This window comes from Eptatretus burgeri, chromosome 13, assembly GCF_056783735.1.
Source record: "Eptatretus burgeri isolate ZD-2024b chromosome 13, Ebu_testis_v1, whole genome shotgun sequence".
In the NCBI taxonomy this organism is placed as follows: Eukaryota; Metazoa; Chordata; class Myxini; order Myxiniformes; family Myxinidae; genus Eptatretus; species Eptatretus burgeri.
This window is the reverse complement of record NC_140973.1, coordinates 51,255,979-51,275,704: the sequence shown is the minus strand read 5'-3', so window position 1 is coordinate 51,275,704 and position 19,726 is coordinate 51,255,979. Positions and strand designations below refer to the sequence as shown.

At 43.4% G+C, this 19,726-nt stretch overlaps 1 protein-coding gene across 3 annotated transcripts in view; it reads right to left on the bottom strand.

The window, feature by feature from the left end:
• Positions 1-19,726, bottom strand: part of LOC147014464 (tyrosine-protein kinase Tec-like) — a 123,089-nt gene that overhangs the window by 20,015 nt on the left and 83,348 nt on the right. For all 3 annotated transcript variants that reach the window (XM_085852414.1, XM_085852413.1, XM_085852412.1), the window contains 5 exons: positions 14,439-14,513; positions 6,355-6,526; positions 1,955-2,171; positions 781-845; positions 443-561 (listed from right to left, as the gene is read on the bottom strand). In XM_085852414.1, the coding sequence (XP_085708540.1) occupies positions 443-561; positions 781-845; positions 1,955-2,171; positions 6,355-6,526; positions 14,439-14,513 (648 nt within the window). The remainder of the gene's footprint in view (positions 1-442; positions 562-780; positions 846-1,954; positions 2,172-6,354; positions 6,527-14,438; positions 14,514-19,726) is intronic.

Here is a 19,726-nt window from a genome sequence, read left to right as displayed (position 1 = left end):
CACAGATTCCCTAGCTTCGTTACATTGAGATGATTTTACTCGTTCACAGACCAAGCAACTTTACACAATGCTAAACTTCCTTATTAAATCATTCCATGTACTCCCAAAACCGTAACAATACATACGTATGTGTATATATGGACTGTATATATATATATATATATATGTACATACAGTATATACATATCCTCCAAAGTTCTCCTCTCTCTCCCCAACACTGTGCACAACAACATAAAATTTTGCTTGAAAAACAAATTCAAAATTTATCCGGCCAGTTACGTTATCAACTTTCACCATTTTTTTTTCTCAAAAACGATAAAAAGTGTCTTTATTTGGTCATATTCTATAGAGGGCTCGTCTATGTCCGCCCTTTGTGAAGGCATACAGATACAAAAAATAATCAGTGGGAAAATATCACCATTATTGTCCTGAGTCCACTTACCAAATGACCACACGTCAGACTTGCTGCTGAATTTGCAGTAGAGAAATACTTCAACAGCAGACCAACGTACTGGGAACTTTGTACCAGAAGAAGATGTGTACTGATCATCAAGAACATATCTATACACACACACACACACACACACACACACACACACACACACACACACACACACACACACACACACACACACACACACACACACACACACACACACACACACACACACACACACATCAGATATGCTTCATGGTTTCTTGTAGTAAAAATGAATGAGGATGTAAGCAAGTTTTTATGAAGGCAGTCAGTACAGTTTTTAGACGTTGATTGATTTTTACCTGGTCATTCCAAAATCGGAGACTTTAACTGTGTTTTGTGCATTCACCAAGCAGTTCCTGGAGGCCTGTCATAGAGAAGGACTTTTTAGAACTTCATACCATTGTTCCCAACAGTTGTGAAAGAACTTTTGACAGTTTTTTTTTTTTTTTAAACGAGCGGTCCCACGAGATGAAATGCACAACTTGAAACACGAAATTATTCCACATCGTGCTGTTTTACAATCCAGGATTGCAGCAAATAGATTTGAAAAATATATCACATGTTCGCCTTCGTAAAGTAAGTTCTGTAACAACATGTTTGTCTGTTTCTAGCAAGGTAATAATTTGACAACGGTACCTGTATTTCCAGCTTTTTGAAAGGTATTCATGAAAAATTGCCATCTGCCCACAAGTACTTAGTTATGGGGTTATTCAAGTTCATAACCCCTTCAAAGAACAACAAGTTGATTTCTTTCCAATACAGGGAGTAAGAGGATTTATCATCTTGGCATTGCTTGACACAATTGGCCAAAATGAAGTTATTTATCTTTTTGAGAAGCAAATCAAAGAAGCAAGATTGTCAATGAGCAATTTTTCTTTGCAAGAATTCTGAGTCGAATTGCTTTTCAATTCAAATGGAAAACAATTCCACAGTTGTTACTGCGAATGAAAATAAAAAGGTATTGGATTTTAATTAAATAAAAAAGTGCTTAACATTCCTTTTCCTTTTTTATAACGTGATCTAAGGCTCGCAGTAGAGCTTGCACACACACACACACACACACACACACACACACACACACACACACACACACACACACACACACACACACACACACACACACACACACACACACGGCACAGCACAAGACTGTTAGATGACACAAACACAGCCACTGAGCTTGGGGGAAGTGCCGTCACTTCCTAGGGTACTCTGCGTACTCGCGACGTCACAACAATGGCACCGTATTTCTCACATAGAATGATGGGCACCCCTCTCCCACTCTCTCCCTCACCCTCCCCCCAATCAACTCCAATTGCCATATCATACGAGTAGCTCGATTGTATTCCAATTTGAACACTGGTTGTAAAAAATAAATAAATGAAATTTGAGCATGGTGTCAAATTAGCCGTGTTACTGGACTGATGGTTTTAATAATCATCATCTTCAATTACTTTCAGTTAGTGCTCTCACCAGGTCCCTGTGGATGAAGCCGTTCGCTTCCAAATATTGCATTGCCTCGCAGGCATCTCGGCCCATCTCCAGGAGAGTAGGTAGCTGCAGGGGTGAACGCCGCCGTCTCAGGAAGGACTCAAGACAGCCGCCCTCCATAAACTCGGTTACGATGTAGATCGGCCGGCGTTGCGTGCACACACCATAGAGCTGCACCAGCTTAGGGTGACACAGTTTCCTGCACACAGAAAAAAAATGATCATAAGTGGTCCAGTATGGATCAGTGGTGGGGGTGTCAGATGATCCTTCTCATGCCATTAGGAGCATTGGGTCACCAAAGTGGTTTCAGTAGGTAGGATTACAATCCTGGTTGGGTCACCAATCCAACACACAGAAGTCAGGGCAGGAATTTGGAATTTGTTTGTGGTTCTGGCAATAACTAGCCTGCTCTTCACAAAAAGGACACCATGGGATCTTTAAGGTCCACCAATTCATGCCAGCAGGCAGGACACCCAGTTTAACATACATTCTCTGAATTAAATCTACCCCAAGACACTTCAGCAGACAGCACATTGTGATAATAACCAATGATATTGGCTTAAAACCCTTATGGAAATGTTTTATGCACATCTCAAAGCATTTTCCCATGAATGCATAATTTCTGCTTCTTGAAACTCGACACCTGGACTGTTATTACTGTATAATATGAATAAAGGAAAGGATTTTAAAACTGCCCGCTCTAGCCTTTTTAATTTATAAAAAGAGATGCTCGTGAAAGAGCACATTACATCCAGAATGAAAAGGAAAGCAAATTAATAAAATCAGTATATGCTGCACATATATGATACAACTCCAAGATTAAAAAAAACATAATTAGGGCAATCTGTGTGGTCTCCTTCTACCCCCTACCCCCTACCCCCACACCCCTCTCAAACCCCTCCCCCATTTTCCCATGCTCAGTGTTTTATCTCACCCTCGGTCTTCTTTGGTTACACACACTTCCACAATAACTTTTACTTTGTTACCTTTCCCAAATCTAGGCTTGCTGGTCAACTTCATCCATTTATACCTCTTCTCGTGACTGTGAAACCACCTCTAATATGAGAACGGCACTTCGGAGAGCACATAGTCTCGCCTCGCGCATTCATTCCGAACAAAAATACCATCATCAACTGAATACACGACTATTATGGCCTCCTGTATTATGGTCCATATACTTGTATCATCCATCCATGCATCTTATTACGTCCCATGTATTGCCATTGTCCTGGCTATATTGTTTATTGATTGATTAATAAGATATTTAATGACCACTTTTGTGCACATCAGTGGTAAATTGCGTCAATGAAGGTGAATATGAAAAAAAAAAACTTAAACTATGTTCCTCATGGCTAGTATTGTATGTATGAAGTTTCGCATTGATCTGTTAAAGTTAAACAGTTCTGGAGAAGAAGATATTTTTTGCTGGTTCATTTTCAAGCCAATATGGCCAACAGACCACGTGACCGATGACCTCATCAATTTAATTCTCCACTTACATCGAGTCATAGGATCAGAGATATGAAGTTTCAGATTTTTGGGGTCAGGATTTTGATTCAACCAATTATGGCTGGAGTGCCACTTCATTGATGATGTCATCATTATCATCCTATATACCTCATGGGGAGTTGATGACATATGCCAAGTTTCAATTGTTTTTGTTGAGTGGTTTTGGAAATGTCCAAATTATTTTTCTTTAATCCACTTTGGTTGTCATACCATGTGACCCATGATGTCAGCGTTATCAATAAAATATTATCCATGGAGCGTTACTCCTCTGTTTAAAGTTTCGCATCAATTGGACAAGCAGGTGCAAAGAAAAATGATTTAAAACCTAAAATATACACACACGGACACACACACACACACACACACACACACACACACACACACACACACACACACACACACACACACACACACACACACACACACACACACACACACACACACGCATTGCAATAGTCTCATAACCCCTTCGGGGCGAGACTAACAAGAAACAACAAGGAACTTTGGTGCACGAGTAAGCTATTTGGCCCATCATGCCTGCACTACACCAACAACAGATACCACCACTCATCCACACACAAGCTACCTCCAGGTCCTGCCAACATCCCTACACCCCTCTATCTCCCCAACTTCCAGGTACCTATCCAATTCCAATTTAAACTCATCTCCTGTTTCTGCTGTCATTACCTTTCCAGGGAGACCATTCCACGCATTAACTCCTCTGAGTGAAAGACCCCCGCCTAACTACCGTCCTAACTCTCCTCTTCTTTACTTTCAGACGATGTCTGCTGGTCCTATCATTGTCCATTCTGCCAAAAAATCTCTTCTGCACTTATTTTGTCCACATCCTTCATTATCTCAATGTCTCAAATTTATTGTCTTCTTCTTCTTCTCAATCTTTCAATAAGGTGACCCACCAGCATCTCCTCTAATTTTCAACCCCCTATTGATTACCTGTTCTTTTTTGATATTTTCCTTCTTCCTCCCCAAACTACCCCTCACCCCCCCTCCGCCCCCTGAAGTTGTTCTCTTCTTTTTATTCCGATCGGGTTATTTGTTGGCCAACACTTTCATTATCAGAGTAATAATAGCTTTTCAACCCCCGTTACCTGACCCTTGCTCACCTATTTCTCTCCACAATTGTCTCCATGCTGAAATGTCATCCTCTGTCATCGGCATTCTATGAAGCTTGGATTGTGTACGTATTAACAAAAGACACCTCGATCAACAGCACAATTAAAGACTTTGCCTTCAACTGCATGGACCATCTCCATTCTGGATCAATATCGGGGAATTCGATATTTTGGCACTGGTCAAGAAACCCACAGAGAGGGGGCGGGGTGGGGGGGGTTCACTCCACACTGATTTCCTGTATCTATTTTATCAAAAGCCTTCATTATCTCAGACATTTAAATCAGATACCCTCGTAATGACCTCCCTCACAATAGAAAAAGTCCATTCTCCGTCAGCCATTCCTCATAGCTTAGACCGTCTTGCCCGATAATACCGATCTGCTCGCTTTACGCTGAACCACCTCTATGCCAGCTCCGCTTCTCCTCAAATATCGTGACCAAAGCTGAACACAATAATTTGGGTGATACGTTGTTTCATTCCGAGAGAAGGTTCATCGAGAAACCATCTGCCTGCGGATACAACCAAACATCCTATTATCTTTTCCTATTACTTCTTGGCCCTGCCCGTTGTTGCCTGGCACGGTGCTGCCCGCTCACACACAATATGGTCAACCACCCCCGGATCCTTCCATGTCACATATTCCAAAACTGCCCCTCGCATTGTTTGTACTATTCTTGACTATGTCCAAAACCATACATTTCTCAGTGTTGAACAGCACGCCATGTACCTGTACCAATGCTTTGCCCAGCCAAGATACTCTTGCCTTTCCCGAATCTGATCACATCCTTCTCCATTATTTATCTTACCTCCAAGCTTTGCGTCATCTGCAAAATTTGAAAGTCTACTCCGAAGCCCACTGTCTAAATCATTGATAGTTCCTTCAACCCATCCATTAAATTCCCCAGGTGTGCCATTTCTACACACTTCCTCCAGCCTGACTACCCTCCGTCCCCACTATCCTACATATTGCCCATGGAAAAGCATTTATCACATCATTTATGACCTTCCTCTATTCTCTTTGTTCACTCACCCTTTATTGACTCGTTTCCCAACAATTTTTGACTACCTATTTTTACCTGCACTGCCTACTGACGAATCCAATTCCAGGAGAGAAGCAAAAAAATAAATAAATGTACTGTTTGAATTGCTGCTAAAACGGCGATGCCTTAGAAAACGTGCTTCTAAATTGTACCAATACAATTACCTGCTCATGTACTGTACTACCGACACGAATGTGACCTTAAGAAATATCGAATACACCACACCTTGCACAATATCATGAGTCAAAGGAAAAACAATAACAATTTATCACTTCTGCCATAAGGACCGCTGAACCCACCGAGACACGATTAGCCAATCAGTGAAAAGATAAATCAGATGTGAGAGAGCATCAACCCAAATTGTTATGCCTGGTGTTGGCTCAGGGTGGCGGCTTGGGATCCTAGGGTCCTGAGTTCAAGCCTCGTTGCCCGCTGAATTAATTCACCAGGTGGGGTTGAGTTGACTCAGCCTGCCATCCTTCCTCGGTCTGCAAAATGAGTACCAGCTTGCTGGGATGACTGAGTCATTCGAATATCCTGCATCAGAGTGGTGACCCGTCCAGGATTGTACCCAATAGCCAAGGAAACTGCTTCGGCAGCACCGACGCTCTGTACGGAGTATGGTCCCAATGGGATGGGATCAACCTAACTTAATTGGCCAATCCGCAGAGATATCCTCATAAACAGATTGTTACTTACATCATGCTCCTGGCCTCTTGAATGAAGTCATCTTCAGACATAGAGCCTTCCCGGATCATCTTGATGGCTACCGTGCATTGACCTCTCCACTTGCCCTTCTTCACCACACCAAACTGCCCGTTGCCCAGCTCCGTCTGAATAGTCAGCTCCTTTGGGTTGATTTCCCACTTGTCTACGGGAACATGATCAGAGGGTAGCACTTAATCATTTGTGATACGCAACCCAGGACTTCTGATTACTCTCAGAATAATTTTTAACATTTCAAGCTTGCATGAATAGGAGACAAATTAAATGTCAAGAGTTAAGATTAGATGACAGTTGCAAATTTGGTGGAAACTAAACTCTGAACCCCCCCCCCCCCACCACCCAAAGTCTTTCTCCATATGAAGGACTCATTGGACCTTCATTCCCATGACTTAAACCACACTGTCATAGCATCCCCTGGTGTTACTTAAGCTTCTGCCAAACTCCATGTATTGAGTTTCCCCAAGAGTGGAATGGCTGGGTGCACTGCCCTCCCTGCTCATTTGACCTTGCCCCCTCTCTTTTTTTTAACCTCCTGCCCCAGTGCCTTTTAACAGCAACCCGCGATGCCCTGTCCCAGGAGATCCTCACCTTTACACAGGTACATATGCATCAAAATACTGACACGACCTCATCGATAGCCTCCAACCAATGAGACAAAATGTGGTCTGTAATTATATAATGCATGTATTACGAGAGTATTGTTGAAAGTGCATTCGGGAATTAAAGAGCGATTCAAAGGTACCGAATAAACCTGTGAATTGGGACTAGTAATATTTAAATTTAAATAAATAAAACAGATCAAAATGTTTCCTCTCAATACTGACACACACACACACACACACACACACACACACACACACACACACACACACACACACACACACACACACACACACACACACACACACACACACACACACACACACGTTCCTTGTATCTGGAGGTGACAGATCTGCAAACCTAAGTACAAGGTCGTTGTGAATGGAACCAAATAATTGTTTGATTATGATGAAGATCATTTATGTCACATGATTTAGTTTGATAATCTCCATAGTTTATGAAGCCCCTACAGAAGAAATCAATTGTCCAAAATTGAGTGATTTGGGAAATCAATCAATTGGTCATCATCTGCCAATCCAACGTTGAAGGAACACCTCATCCAAGTAACATTGTACAATTTGACGATAATAGGGAGGTACCCCTGCCCCCCTCCCCACCCCCATCCTTTTGCTCGAATGTGTTGTCCATATCATGTGTCTTATGTAGTGTTGGAACCACTGATGTCTTCTACTTCTTCTTCAAATGAAGTGCGGAGACGTCCAAGGAGTATTATCACGCCGATGATCATCATACAATTCCCCCTGTGACGTAGCTGCGTCCAAAAGGGAGGACCCAACCTCCATGTTGGATAATTCCACTTGCACCACCAAATTGAATCTTGGCGATTAACATGGTCATCGAGCAGAGATTTTGCCTCTACCGTCCATAAAATACCTGGTCCTGGCTGATGATGAGGCCGATATAAGGTCGAGACAGAACCTCTTCCACTAGCTGACCACGGGTGAGTAATAGATAGGTGGGTAGTTTCGTTTGATGATCCTTCCTGAGTGATAGGATGATACTGTGAGATTTGCCTGGACTGAAAGATGCATTCGATTTATCAGACCGACGTATAATGGATTACAGACCGGCAGAAAGTGACATGGCTGTTTGCCTGTCAGTGGGATGAGTCACTGATGACATAATACAGACTCATCTGCAAACAGAAGTAGAGTGGTTTGCAAACAAAGCCTTCCAGAGCATCTGCGGATGAGGAACAAGACTGGGCCAAAGACGCATGCCTTGAAGCACTCCAGCCTCACTGAGAGAGGAGAGGAGATGGTTCCATTGATAGCATCACATTGACTGCGTGAGTGGAGGAAGTCAGAAATCCAGGAATGGAGGTGGCATTGGAAGCCACAGTTAGTGAAGTTGGCAAGCGGAGCAGAATGCAAGACGATGCCAAATGCCTGAAATATATCGAGGGAGAAAAGTCTGACCTATTTTTATTTTGAGATTTAGATTTAGGACTTCCATCCATTACTAACAGAAGAGTGACAGCAAGTTCAGAGTTGAGTAACCAGGCTGAAATCCAAACTGAGGGTCAGGGATCGTGCCAGGATGTTTCAGATGAGAAAAGACTTTATAGCAGCAGCTTTAATGGATGCCATGAGCTTCTGTACAATTGGAAGTGAGCAGACTTCACTGGGCAGATGGGAGGTGGTCAAAGATGATTGACGAGCTGTATAATGTATCAGCTTGGGGGGTCCTCGTGTGCAAAAAACGTACCCTAAGTTACTCACTTCCCTTAACAGAAAAACTTGGTTACCATTTCCATAACCCGGCAATAAGTGTGAAAATGGTTCCTCTTTTGGGGGTTCCGACGGAAAGTGTCGGGCCAATTATTGGGGGTAGTGGAAATGAAAACGCCTGTTACTTTGCAGTCTTACACCCTAGAAACACAAACTACAAGCAGCATGCTTGGTTCCTGAAAATGTCGGTCTTGAGACCCTCTTTCATATGATATGCAAATTAGGTTCATTTGTTCAAGAATCAGGTCACTAGAGGTCAAAAGGTCACGAAAATTTGGGTCAAGTGAAAATCTGACCTATCTCTAAAACATGCCCCACAGAACATGCCACATCCATATTTTACCCTCTCTGAGGGTCTATCCCATCACCATAGGTGCCAAGGAACACAATCATATGAATAAAGTGGAATTTGTTGCAATAAAATGAAAACAGCACAGAATGGAAAGCGGTCGACTTTCAATCTGATCACTTTCTGGCCACCGCTACAACGATTTCCTGTTGGGAAACTTAAATGGTTATTATGTCACGCCGCCCGTTCACCCTAAATAGACAAATTAACCCTTAAACTGTTTGCCTTGGAAGACTCTTCCATGTGATTATTACCTTTATGAAGATTGGGCCAATAATGAGGTCACGAGAGGTCAAAAGGTCACGGAAATTGGGGTCAAGTGAAAATTCCTGTGGAAAATTCACAACAGCACATGCCAGATCCATATTTTTGTCCTCTCTTGGGGTCATTTTTTTTGGAATAGATGCAAAAAATACAGATATGAATGGAATGTACTTCATGACCACCATCCGGTCTAAACAATAAACGAAAACTGCCACTCTGACATAGTAAGTAAACACATACCAACTGGTGGAATGTGATTCTGGTTTGGAAATGTGTATAAACTCATGAGTCAGTCACTCACTTTCTGACGACACCAAATACATTTTGACATCCTGACTTTTCCGAGTCACTTTGACAAGTGCAAAATGTACAACAGGGATTGTTCGAACCGCGGCAAGGACATCTCGGAGTTCCACACTTTTGACATGTGCAGTGGATTGCATTGTCTTCAGGAATTGGATTGTTCCCCCTGCTTGGGACCAGAAGATCATCGATAAATTCGAAACCAAACTGTCTTGGGTCAGAGGGTTCGCATGATGAGAGGAGGGACACCATCTCTTTTGTAGCAAAGTAGGCTCTCAAAATGTGCAACCGAATGGCATGACTTGCGGGTGGCAGGTCATCCAAACATGACCGCTTGGCATGATGATACCTGTGGCTTCGGAGCTGGTTCATGGTTTTCATCGTTGTTCCTTTCTGAAGGACCTGTGTCAGATCGGCTTCTGCTTTATCGATTACTGTATCCAGGTTACCTGTCACCACCACAAAGTCCTTATAGTACATCTCTGGATTGGCTATTAGAGCAGCATGCTTGGTTCCAACTTTACTTGTGTAGTCATACCCAGTTAGTGTGTGGACAGCGGGCAAAACCTGACACAAACTTCGTCCGATCCTCTTTGAAAGGATATGTATCGGAATGTATCTTGTCGAGTCACCAACCCCTTCACCCAGAGTTCTTCGAGGCCGTTCGCATTCAGCTCGCTCAAGTAGAACATCAGCAAAATCAACTCATCCGTGTCTGACGATAGGACTACGATACGATTTTTACCTTGTTTAACAGCATGCATCGCATGTGGTATAATCCTCATATCAGCCTCTTCTACATTACACTTGAGTTGTGGAACCTCTACAGGTCTCGATGTCATGGACCAACAAGAAACGACGATGCTGTCTGGTCCACAGAAATGACTGACTATAATCTCCAACGTCGGAGCACTCCAATTCCGTACCAGCGCCTCTGCATGAATGAGGGATTCAAATTTTGCTTTGTTGACACTGGATGGCCAAAACCTGTCCATTTCTCGAGGGGGAGGGGTTTCCCTGGACACATCATGCAGTTCTCTGGGTGACTTCTTCTCTCGCCTTTGGCGCTCAGAATCCTTCAAAGACGTTCCCATGTAGGAATCAAACACAAAATCAATTCTCGAGGCACCCTTTGCTGTAGAGGCAACATAGCCGAGAAAGGCATCACAGAAGTCACCCAAATTTTTTGAACTCTTTGTTTGGATCTTGCGAATGTTTGCCATCACATCAACTATACAGCATGTTCTCATTGAGTCATCAGGTCTGGGTGTTCTTGGGTCCTGGTCGCTGAGATGAGCTTCAAGTTCATGGACAATTTCACTTTTAATTGGCTTGGTCATTAGGCCTTCGTCATCAGAGAGGAGACGTTGTACACACATCGTACTGCCGGAGTTCCTCCATAGTCCGTCCTCGTTTCTTTGCAATCTCTAGTGTACGTTTCATCTGAGCATCTTCTCGCTAGTTCAGTTTTGCTGTTCCTTTGTGTGTGAATGAATTCTTGCAGATTGCAGCGAAGGTTTTAAGGTTGGTGCGATGAATCGTGTCTGACAGTCAAACCTTTCTCTACGAAGTTTCTCGTAGGTATCGTTGCCGATTCTCTCCACATTGAGAGCAGCTGTTCTCCGATATCTTCTGACACGACTTCCTTGGTTTAGATATTGTGGAGCATTTTCTCTTTTGGGGGAGTGAGGAAGGGATTCTCATTCTTCTCTATGACATTTAATATGGCTTGAATGTTGGCCTCCTTAAACTCGGTTGCTGCTTTGCCGAATAACCTGTTGACTTCAATTAAGTATAGAAAACTATAAGATACTTACTTCTTCATGGTTCATAAAACATTGTTCTGCATTGCCTTTTCACGTTTTCACAGGAATTTTACAGCAAATTGGAGAAACTTTCAAAGAACCATGCCTAATATAGCATAGCACGTGTACAATCACTCTCTGTTTTATGTAATTGAGGCACCTGTACAGGTGCTGCCACCTATTGTGATGGCAACCTACCTGCAATTAAACTGGCGGAATTAATCGTTGGTTTCGTACAAGGTACCATATTTAAGTGTCATGTACCGATTTGATTTGTGTTCCTTTGGCATTCTCATAGATTTCCGTGACCTTTTGACCTCGAGTGACCTCATTATTGGCCCAATCTCCATAAAGGTAATATCACATGGAAGAGTCTTCCAATGCAAACAGTTTAAGGGTTAATTTGGCTATGTAGGGTGAACGGGCGTGACATCATAACCATTTAAGTTTCCCAACAGGAAATCGTTGTAGCGGTGGCCAAAAAGTGATCAGATTGAAAGTCGACCGCTTTCCATTCTGTGCTGTTTTCATTTTATTGCAACAAATTCCACTTTATTCATATGATTGTGTTCCTTGGCACCTACGGTGATGGGATAGACCCTCAGAGAGGGTAAAATATGGATGTGCCATGTTCTGTGGGGCATGTTTCAGAGATAGGTCAGATTTTCACTTGACCCAAATTTTCGTGACCTTTTGACCTACGAGGACATGACCTGATTCTTGAACCAATGAACCGAATTTGCATATCATATGAAAGAGGGTCTCAAGACCGACATTTTGAGACACGAGGATGACAGGATGATGAATGAAGGAGTAACATGACAGAATGAGCAGGGAAGAGGGGCTGGGGGAAGGTTGTGTATTGATGGTGGGAGGGGGTGGTTCGTGTAAATTCTTTTCCCACTTTTTGAGAAAATTTCGGAGTGAAATGGAGGATAAGTATCATCTCTGAGCCATCCAGCATGGGTGATAATATTGGCCCAGCTATAGTCTGTCATCCTCGTGTCTCGCAAGCAAGGCGAGGCATCATTGCAAGTGCTCTCCATCGGATGGACAATAAACCAGGCGTCCGTCTCCCAGAATGAGTTGATGAACGTTAAAGATCCCATGGTTCCTTTGCGAATAAATCGGTGAATTATCACCGGCACTTTGAACAAGTTCCAAATTCCTGCTCTAATCCATGCGGGGCACTGCATCAGCGGCACAGCCGAATTCCCAGCAATGATGCTACCAGGAGCCACAATCTGCACATGAATGAATGAATGTACAAGTGATGGGTTAAATAGTCGTCGCTCTGATTATAAATTATTATACAGTTCCTTCACAAAGTATTCACATCCCTTCACTTTTGTCACATGTTGTTGTTACAGACTGAATTTGAAATGGATTAAATTTAATTTTTTTTTGTCACCGATCAACACAAAATACCCCATAATGGACAAAGTGAAAACCTGTTTTGAGAAATTTAAAAAAATATTTATTGAAAATGAAAAGCTGAAATGCCCCTTGAGTCAATAAATATCCAGCACCTTAGCTATGACACTCCAAATTGAGCTCAGGTGCATCCAATTTCCTTTGTTCATCCTCGAGGTGTCTCTACAACTTGATTGGAGTCCACTTGTTGCCAATTCAAATGAATGGACGTGATTTCGAAAGAAACACACCTTTCTATACAAGGTACCACAGTTGACGGTGCACGTCAGAGCAGAAACTCGACCATGAAGTCCAAGGAGCTGTCCGTAGAACTCAGAGATAGAACTGTGAGGAGACATAGATATGAGGAAGGGTATAAAACAATTTGTAGAGTGTTGAAAGTTTCCAAGAGCACAGTGAGCTCCATCATTAGGAAATGGAAAGAATATGGAACTACCCAGTCTCTTCCTTGAGCTGGCTGTCTGACCAAACTGAGGAACCGGGCAAGAAGGACCTTGGTCAGGGAAGTGACCAAGAACCCATTGACCACTCTCATAGAACTACAGACTTCCTTGGCTGAGATAGGAGAACCTGCCAAAAGGACAACAATCTCTGCAACACTTCACAAATCTAGGCTTAATGGGAGAGTGGCCAGACGGAAGCCACTCCTGAGAAAAAGGAACATGACAGCATGCCTGGAGTTTACAAAAAGGCACGTCAAAGACTCTGAGAACATGAGGCAAAAGATTCTGTGGTCTGATGAGATGAAAATTGAACTCTTTGTCTTGAATGCAAAGCACCTACGTCTGTTGGAAACCGAGCACAGCTCATCACCCATCGAGCACTACCCTTACCATGAAGCATGGTTGGGGAAGCATCATGCTATAGGGATGCTTTTCATCTGCAGGGACTGGGAGACTTGTAAGGATAGAGGGAACAATGAATGGAGCCAAATACAGGCAAATCATTGAGGAGAACCTGCTTCAGAATACAAAAGACCTTAGAGCGTGGTGAAGATTTACAATCCAACAGGACAATGACCCAAAGCAACACTGGAATAGCATCAGTAAAATAAGGTGAAAGTCCTTGAGTGGCCCAGTCAAAGAACAGACTTGAATCTCATTGAGAATCTGTGGAAAGACTTGAACATCGCTGTTCACCGACGCTCTCCATCCAACTTGACAGAGCTCGAGCAAATCTGCAAGGAAGAATGTGAGAAAATCCCCAAATCCAGATGTTCAAAGCTGATACAGACCGACCCAAGAAGACTGGAAGCTGCAATCAATGCCGAAGGAGCTTCTACAAAGTATTGACTCAGGGGGTTCAAGTCTTATTGACGCAAGACATTTCACCTTTTCACTTTTAATTAATTTGTAAAAATTTCTAAAAACATGTTTTCACTTTGTCATTGTGGGGTATTTTGCGTGGATCGGTGAAATAAATTAATATTTAATCCATTTTAAATTCAGGTTGTAACACAACAAAACATAACAAGATTCGAGGGGTGTGAATACTTTCTGAGTGCGCTGTATATTATTGTATATTGTTATATAACAGGTTGCCTCAACTCACTGTAACTGAAGCCAGCAGTAGATGGAGCGGTTCCACTTCGTGTGCACACAGGGTATCTGAGCCGCGACACGAGACCTGTCAGAAAGCAAATATGAGCCATCAAGAGAACTTGCAGTAAAAGTATCACAACACTCCATCCAATTCAAGTGAGAAAATGTAATTTAATTAAATTAACACCAGGTGGGGTTGACTCAGCTGTAATTCAGACCTTCTGAGGTCTGTGAAATGAGTACGAGTGTACTGGTCATCGGAGCATTGCATCAGTGGCACAGCTGTTCCCGCAACGATTGATGCTACCTGCAGCCTTGTGCTGCATATGGAGGAGTAGGAAGCTAAAAATCGATTTACTTGGAATGAAATAAACGTTTTTGGAACAAAAAAAAAAAAAAAAAAAAAAAACTTTGAACGATTAACTTTGAGTTTCATCGTTAGAGATTCCACTAATGTTGGAGGTCTTGGTTTCCATGATGTCAAGCTGAGCAAGACGTCAGTGTGAGGCAGTGGAGCCAGCCCAGAGGGAAGAGCAGTGCTCTCTCTCTCTCTCTCAAGCTGCAGATGAAAGCCCTGTAGGTGGATCACAGTTCAGGTATGCCAAGGAAGGACTTTGCATGACAGAGGATGCCCGGCCGGCGGCTGGCTTTGGAGGCCAACTTTGAATTGTGGTTTGCCCAAGACAGATCATGGCTAATCATGAGACCCCAGAGTTTGAATGAGTGAACTCGCTCAAGAGGATTGTTAAGGAAATAGATAGGAGGATTTACCAGACGGTTGTTTTGGAGAGAGATCGTGAGAGTGTGAGATTTGTCAGGATTGAGACGCATATTCCAAGTGTTTGACCATCTTGCGATTATATCCAGATCTGAAGAGAGGGAAGAGGCTGCAGCTTGCCTGTCTAAAGGATGAGGGATGTCACGGCAGAGGGTGGAGTCATCAGCAAATAGATAAAGAGGGTTTCCAGAGTCAGAGAGATAATTGATGAAGATCAGGAAGAGCACTGGACCCAGAATACTGCCTTGGGGAACTCCAGCCTTGACAACCTCCCCCTGCCCCATTGCACAAGAATTGTTGTAATTACTTTGGTAGCTTTCCCCAAGTCTAGATTTTAACATCTACTTCAGGCCGGCAGGATCGCCTATAGGTACACACAATCACCTCTGAGCTATCTAGCTTGGAATGTGAATCCCAACCCAGCTATAAATTGTCAATCTGGTGTTTCACAGGCAGAGTGTCCCATCAATGTATTATATGTGGCATTCCTCGGATCGACTTAAACTGGGTGTCCCACCTGCTGTTATTAATTTGTGGAAGTTAAAGATCCCACAATGTCTTTTGCCAAGAGTAGGAGGCCTATCACCGGCTCCCTGGCCAAATTAAAAATTATTGCTCTCACCTATAGGGGGCACTGCATCAGTGGCACTGCTGTGCCACCAGCAAACGATGCTCTCCGCAGCCACATGCTGTGTATGCTAGAAGAAGAACACTTACCACTATTTATTTCATCCTCCTTTTATTTCATCCATGGAATTTTCTTGCTGAGTTTATTTCTCATGGTCTTCCCTCCAGACCTTGAGGTCTGCTGCCCAATGAAAGATCATGGCCTTTCCCATTTCTACCTTTGGGCTTTCTATGCTGGCTGAGCCCCTCCTCCCTTTCTCATGCTGTGGTTAGGTTGTGCATTCTTTATCAACTGTTTCTCCTTTAACCCCTTTCACCTGTTGTACCTTGACCACCAAAAATCACTCATTCATACTACTGAGACCTCAAGTTTAAGTACCTTCTTCTTATTCTTCTCTTCCTCTTCCCTTTATAAGGGGTGAGGACCGATGGCACCAAGCTTCGACCCTGCTTTGACTACGATACTCCTCCACCTCCCTCTGTACTCAGCCAACTCCCTCCACTCTCCAACCACCCCTACCTTATGGATATCCCTCCTCACACAGTCCTCCCATCCCAACCACAGTCTAGCTCTTTTCCTCCTACCTTGCTCCTTCAACTTACCCAAACTTTTTGCCATTCTCTCTTCCCCCATCTGCACCAAGTGTCTAGCGCTAGCCCATCTCAGCCGGCATTTCACCAACCTCCCGTCAAGTTCATCTTCACACCAACCTCCTCCCTCAGTTCATCCATCCTCCTATCCACCCTCTGCACTCCCACAATCCTGACCCAGTTGTTCTCACAAACCTGCAGCCTCTGTTGTCGTCTCTCTGTCAATGCCACCATCTCCAGACAGTAAAGGTCGGCCGACATTGCACACGACATCAGAACCTTCCCTTTCAATTTCCTTCATGCAGTATCTTTCTGTCTTGCATTACTCTCTCCACCCTCCAGGCATTCCCACCCCAACTGAATCCTCTTCTGCACCTCGACCTCAGACTTACCATCCTGGGTCACTGCTCCTCCCAAATTATTTAAATCTATTTCTCTGTCTGTCTGATCTCCTTCCCCTCTAACCTGAAATTAATTTGATTTCTCAGCTGCCAGACCCACATCACCTTAGTCTTCTCCACACTCATCTTCAGCCCATGCTTCCCAAATGCCTCCTTCCACTCCCCAGTACTTCCTGCATCTCCCACATACTCTCCACCACAACAGCCAGATCATCCGTATACAGCATCCTCCGCATACTACCCCTCAAGCTCATCTTCCTGCTTACCAGCTCCATCACAAACACAAGTGGGCTGAGAGAGCTTCCCTGTCTCAAACCGATGTTCACACTGAACTCCTTAGACATCCCAGGACCAACCAAAACTCTTCCCTTCATTCCCTTGTACTTCCCTTTCACCAACCCAGCTTCTGCTTCTGAAACGTCCATCTATCTCAGTGTTGTCATCACCATTTCTCTCGGGAGAGTGTTGTAGGCCTTCTCCAGGTTCACAAATCCCAATGCCATCTCACCTTGCACCTCCAACCTCATTTTCCACCAGGTGTCTCAGCACGAACATCCCATCTGTCATCACTCTACCCTTTCTAAACCCCTGCTGCTCTTCTCCAATCTCCACCTCCACACTTTTCCTTATCTTCCCATCCAGAATCCTCTCCATCACCTTCATTACATGACTTAAGGCCCTGTCACACCTTGATGATTTAGCCAACGTATGCCTGACGTATGCAAAATTGGGATAAAACGCCGGCACACGTCGAATACGTTATGGGTAAGTTTTGTATACGTTAAGAGCACGCTGAAAAGCACTGCCATACGTCGTAGTACACTGGCTTTCATCGTTGTACTTTGTGGTTGTCCTCAAATTTTAACATGCTTGAAATTTTATGACGTATGCCAGCGTATGACTCACACGTTCCGCTAGGCTGGCCATAAGTTGTAGGCACGTTATGCGATCGTTGACACACGTCGACACAAGTTCCTTGTAAGTTACTCATAAGTCGAAACACGTCGAGGTAATGATTAGCGTACCCGAAACTTATTTATAACCTTTGAGTAACTTGTTGTAGGCAAGTTACACGATCGTAGACACATGTCGAGGCACATTACTTGTAAGTTACTCATAAGTCGAAACACGTCGAGGTAATGCTTAGCGTACCCGAAACTTATTTCCAACCGATGAGTAACGTGCTTTGAACCTTTGTGTAACGTACCTCCAACGCATATTGACGTATGTAGACGTATTTGATTGACATCTTTTGGACGACCACAGAACTTACTGAACGTGTTTCTAATTTACATCTAATGTATAATGGTGTATTAGCAGCGTTAAAAAAAAACCAACAACAATAACTTCCGATATTTCGTCACGTGCCGTTACGTCACGTCCGATTGCCTCTTCAGTTTGCTCATGTCTTATTCTTAGTTCCTCCTCTGTGAATATTTTCTGTTTGAGGATATTGTCACGTCGACGTCGAAACTTAAAAGCAAATGTCCAAATATATTTTAAAATTCGTGATAGACTAAAAAAAAATAAAAACAACAACAACAACTTCAGATATTTCGTCACGTGCCTTCACGGAGCCAAGGGGAAAAAAAAGAAAATGTGCCTTGACGGAGAAAATAAGTTTCGGTTATGCTAAACATTACCTCGACGTGTTTCGACTTATGAGTAACTTACAAGGAACTTGTGTCGACGTGTGTCAACGATCGCATATCGTGCCAACAACATATCCCCAGGGTAGCGGAACGTGTGAGCCATACGGTGAGTACGTCGTAAAATTTTCAGCATGCTTGAAATTTCACGACGTACTAAACGTACCACGAAATATGACAGCGTACTTCCTCGTTTTTCAGCGTGCTCTTAACGTATACACAACTTACCCATACCGTATTCGACGTGTGCCAGCGTTTTAGACACATTTTTCATAGGTCGGCATACGCTGGCTAAATCGTCAGGGTGTGACTGCGTGGTTGACACTTCCAATTTTCAGGCGGTTATGATTTAAATCGGCGTGCGGCAGGTTTTTAACAGGCTATGCCACGAGTTCGTCGGCGATACGTGCAGCGCGCTATGCCTAAGTTAAACTATCGTTGGGCATAGGTTGTGAACGCCGTCAACAGGCTAAGCAATCGTTGGTATAAGTTATCTATAAGACAACGAAACGTTCTGTGCCCATTACTAATATGTTATGCATACGACCAACACGTTATGAATACGACCAAAACTTTAAAAAAAACATCAAAATTTCAGCATACGCCAACGTTTGACATACATTTTTATACGTTGCCATTGCTTGCTAAATCATCAAGGTGTGACAGCGCCTTTAGGAGCATCATGCCCCTGTACTTCCCCGGATCTTCAACATCTCCTTTCTCCTTCCATATCAGCACAATTAACCCTGTCCTCAACTTCTACGGGATTGACCCACTCTCATACACACATTTAACAGCCTCTTTGTCCAACTGACTCCAACTTCTCCTACTGCAATTATCATTACTGTACATACCTCATCCATACCTGGTGCTCTTCCCTTCTTCGTCCTCTTCAATGCCGTCTGCACTTCCTCCTCTGTGATGTCCATCAACTCCACTTTTCCATTTACATAACATGGGAGCTCCAACTCACCGTTGTTTCCTTCTCGGTTCAACAGCTCTTTGAAAAACCGTTCCCACACTTTCAATACTGCCCCGTCTGTCACGAGCCTCCCACCACCATCGTTAATCACCGCCTTCCCTTCATGTCCTTGCCATCTTCATTCTTCATCCCTGCCACGAGCCAATTTTTATATCATCTTTCTCCCACCATCCGCTTCCAACTTGTTATGTACCTCCTCTTCCATATCATTCCTTGTCTTATCCACAGCTCTCCTTGCTGCTTTCTTCATCTGCCCATGCAGGTGCAGCA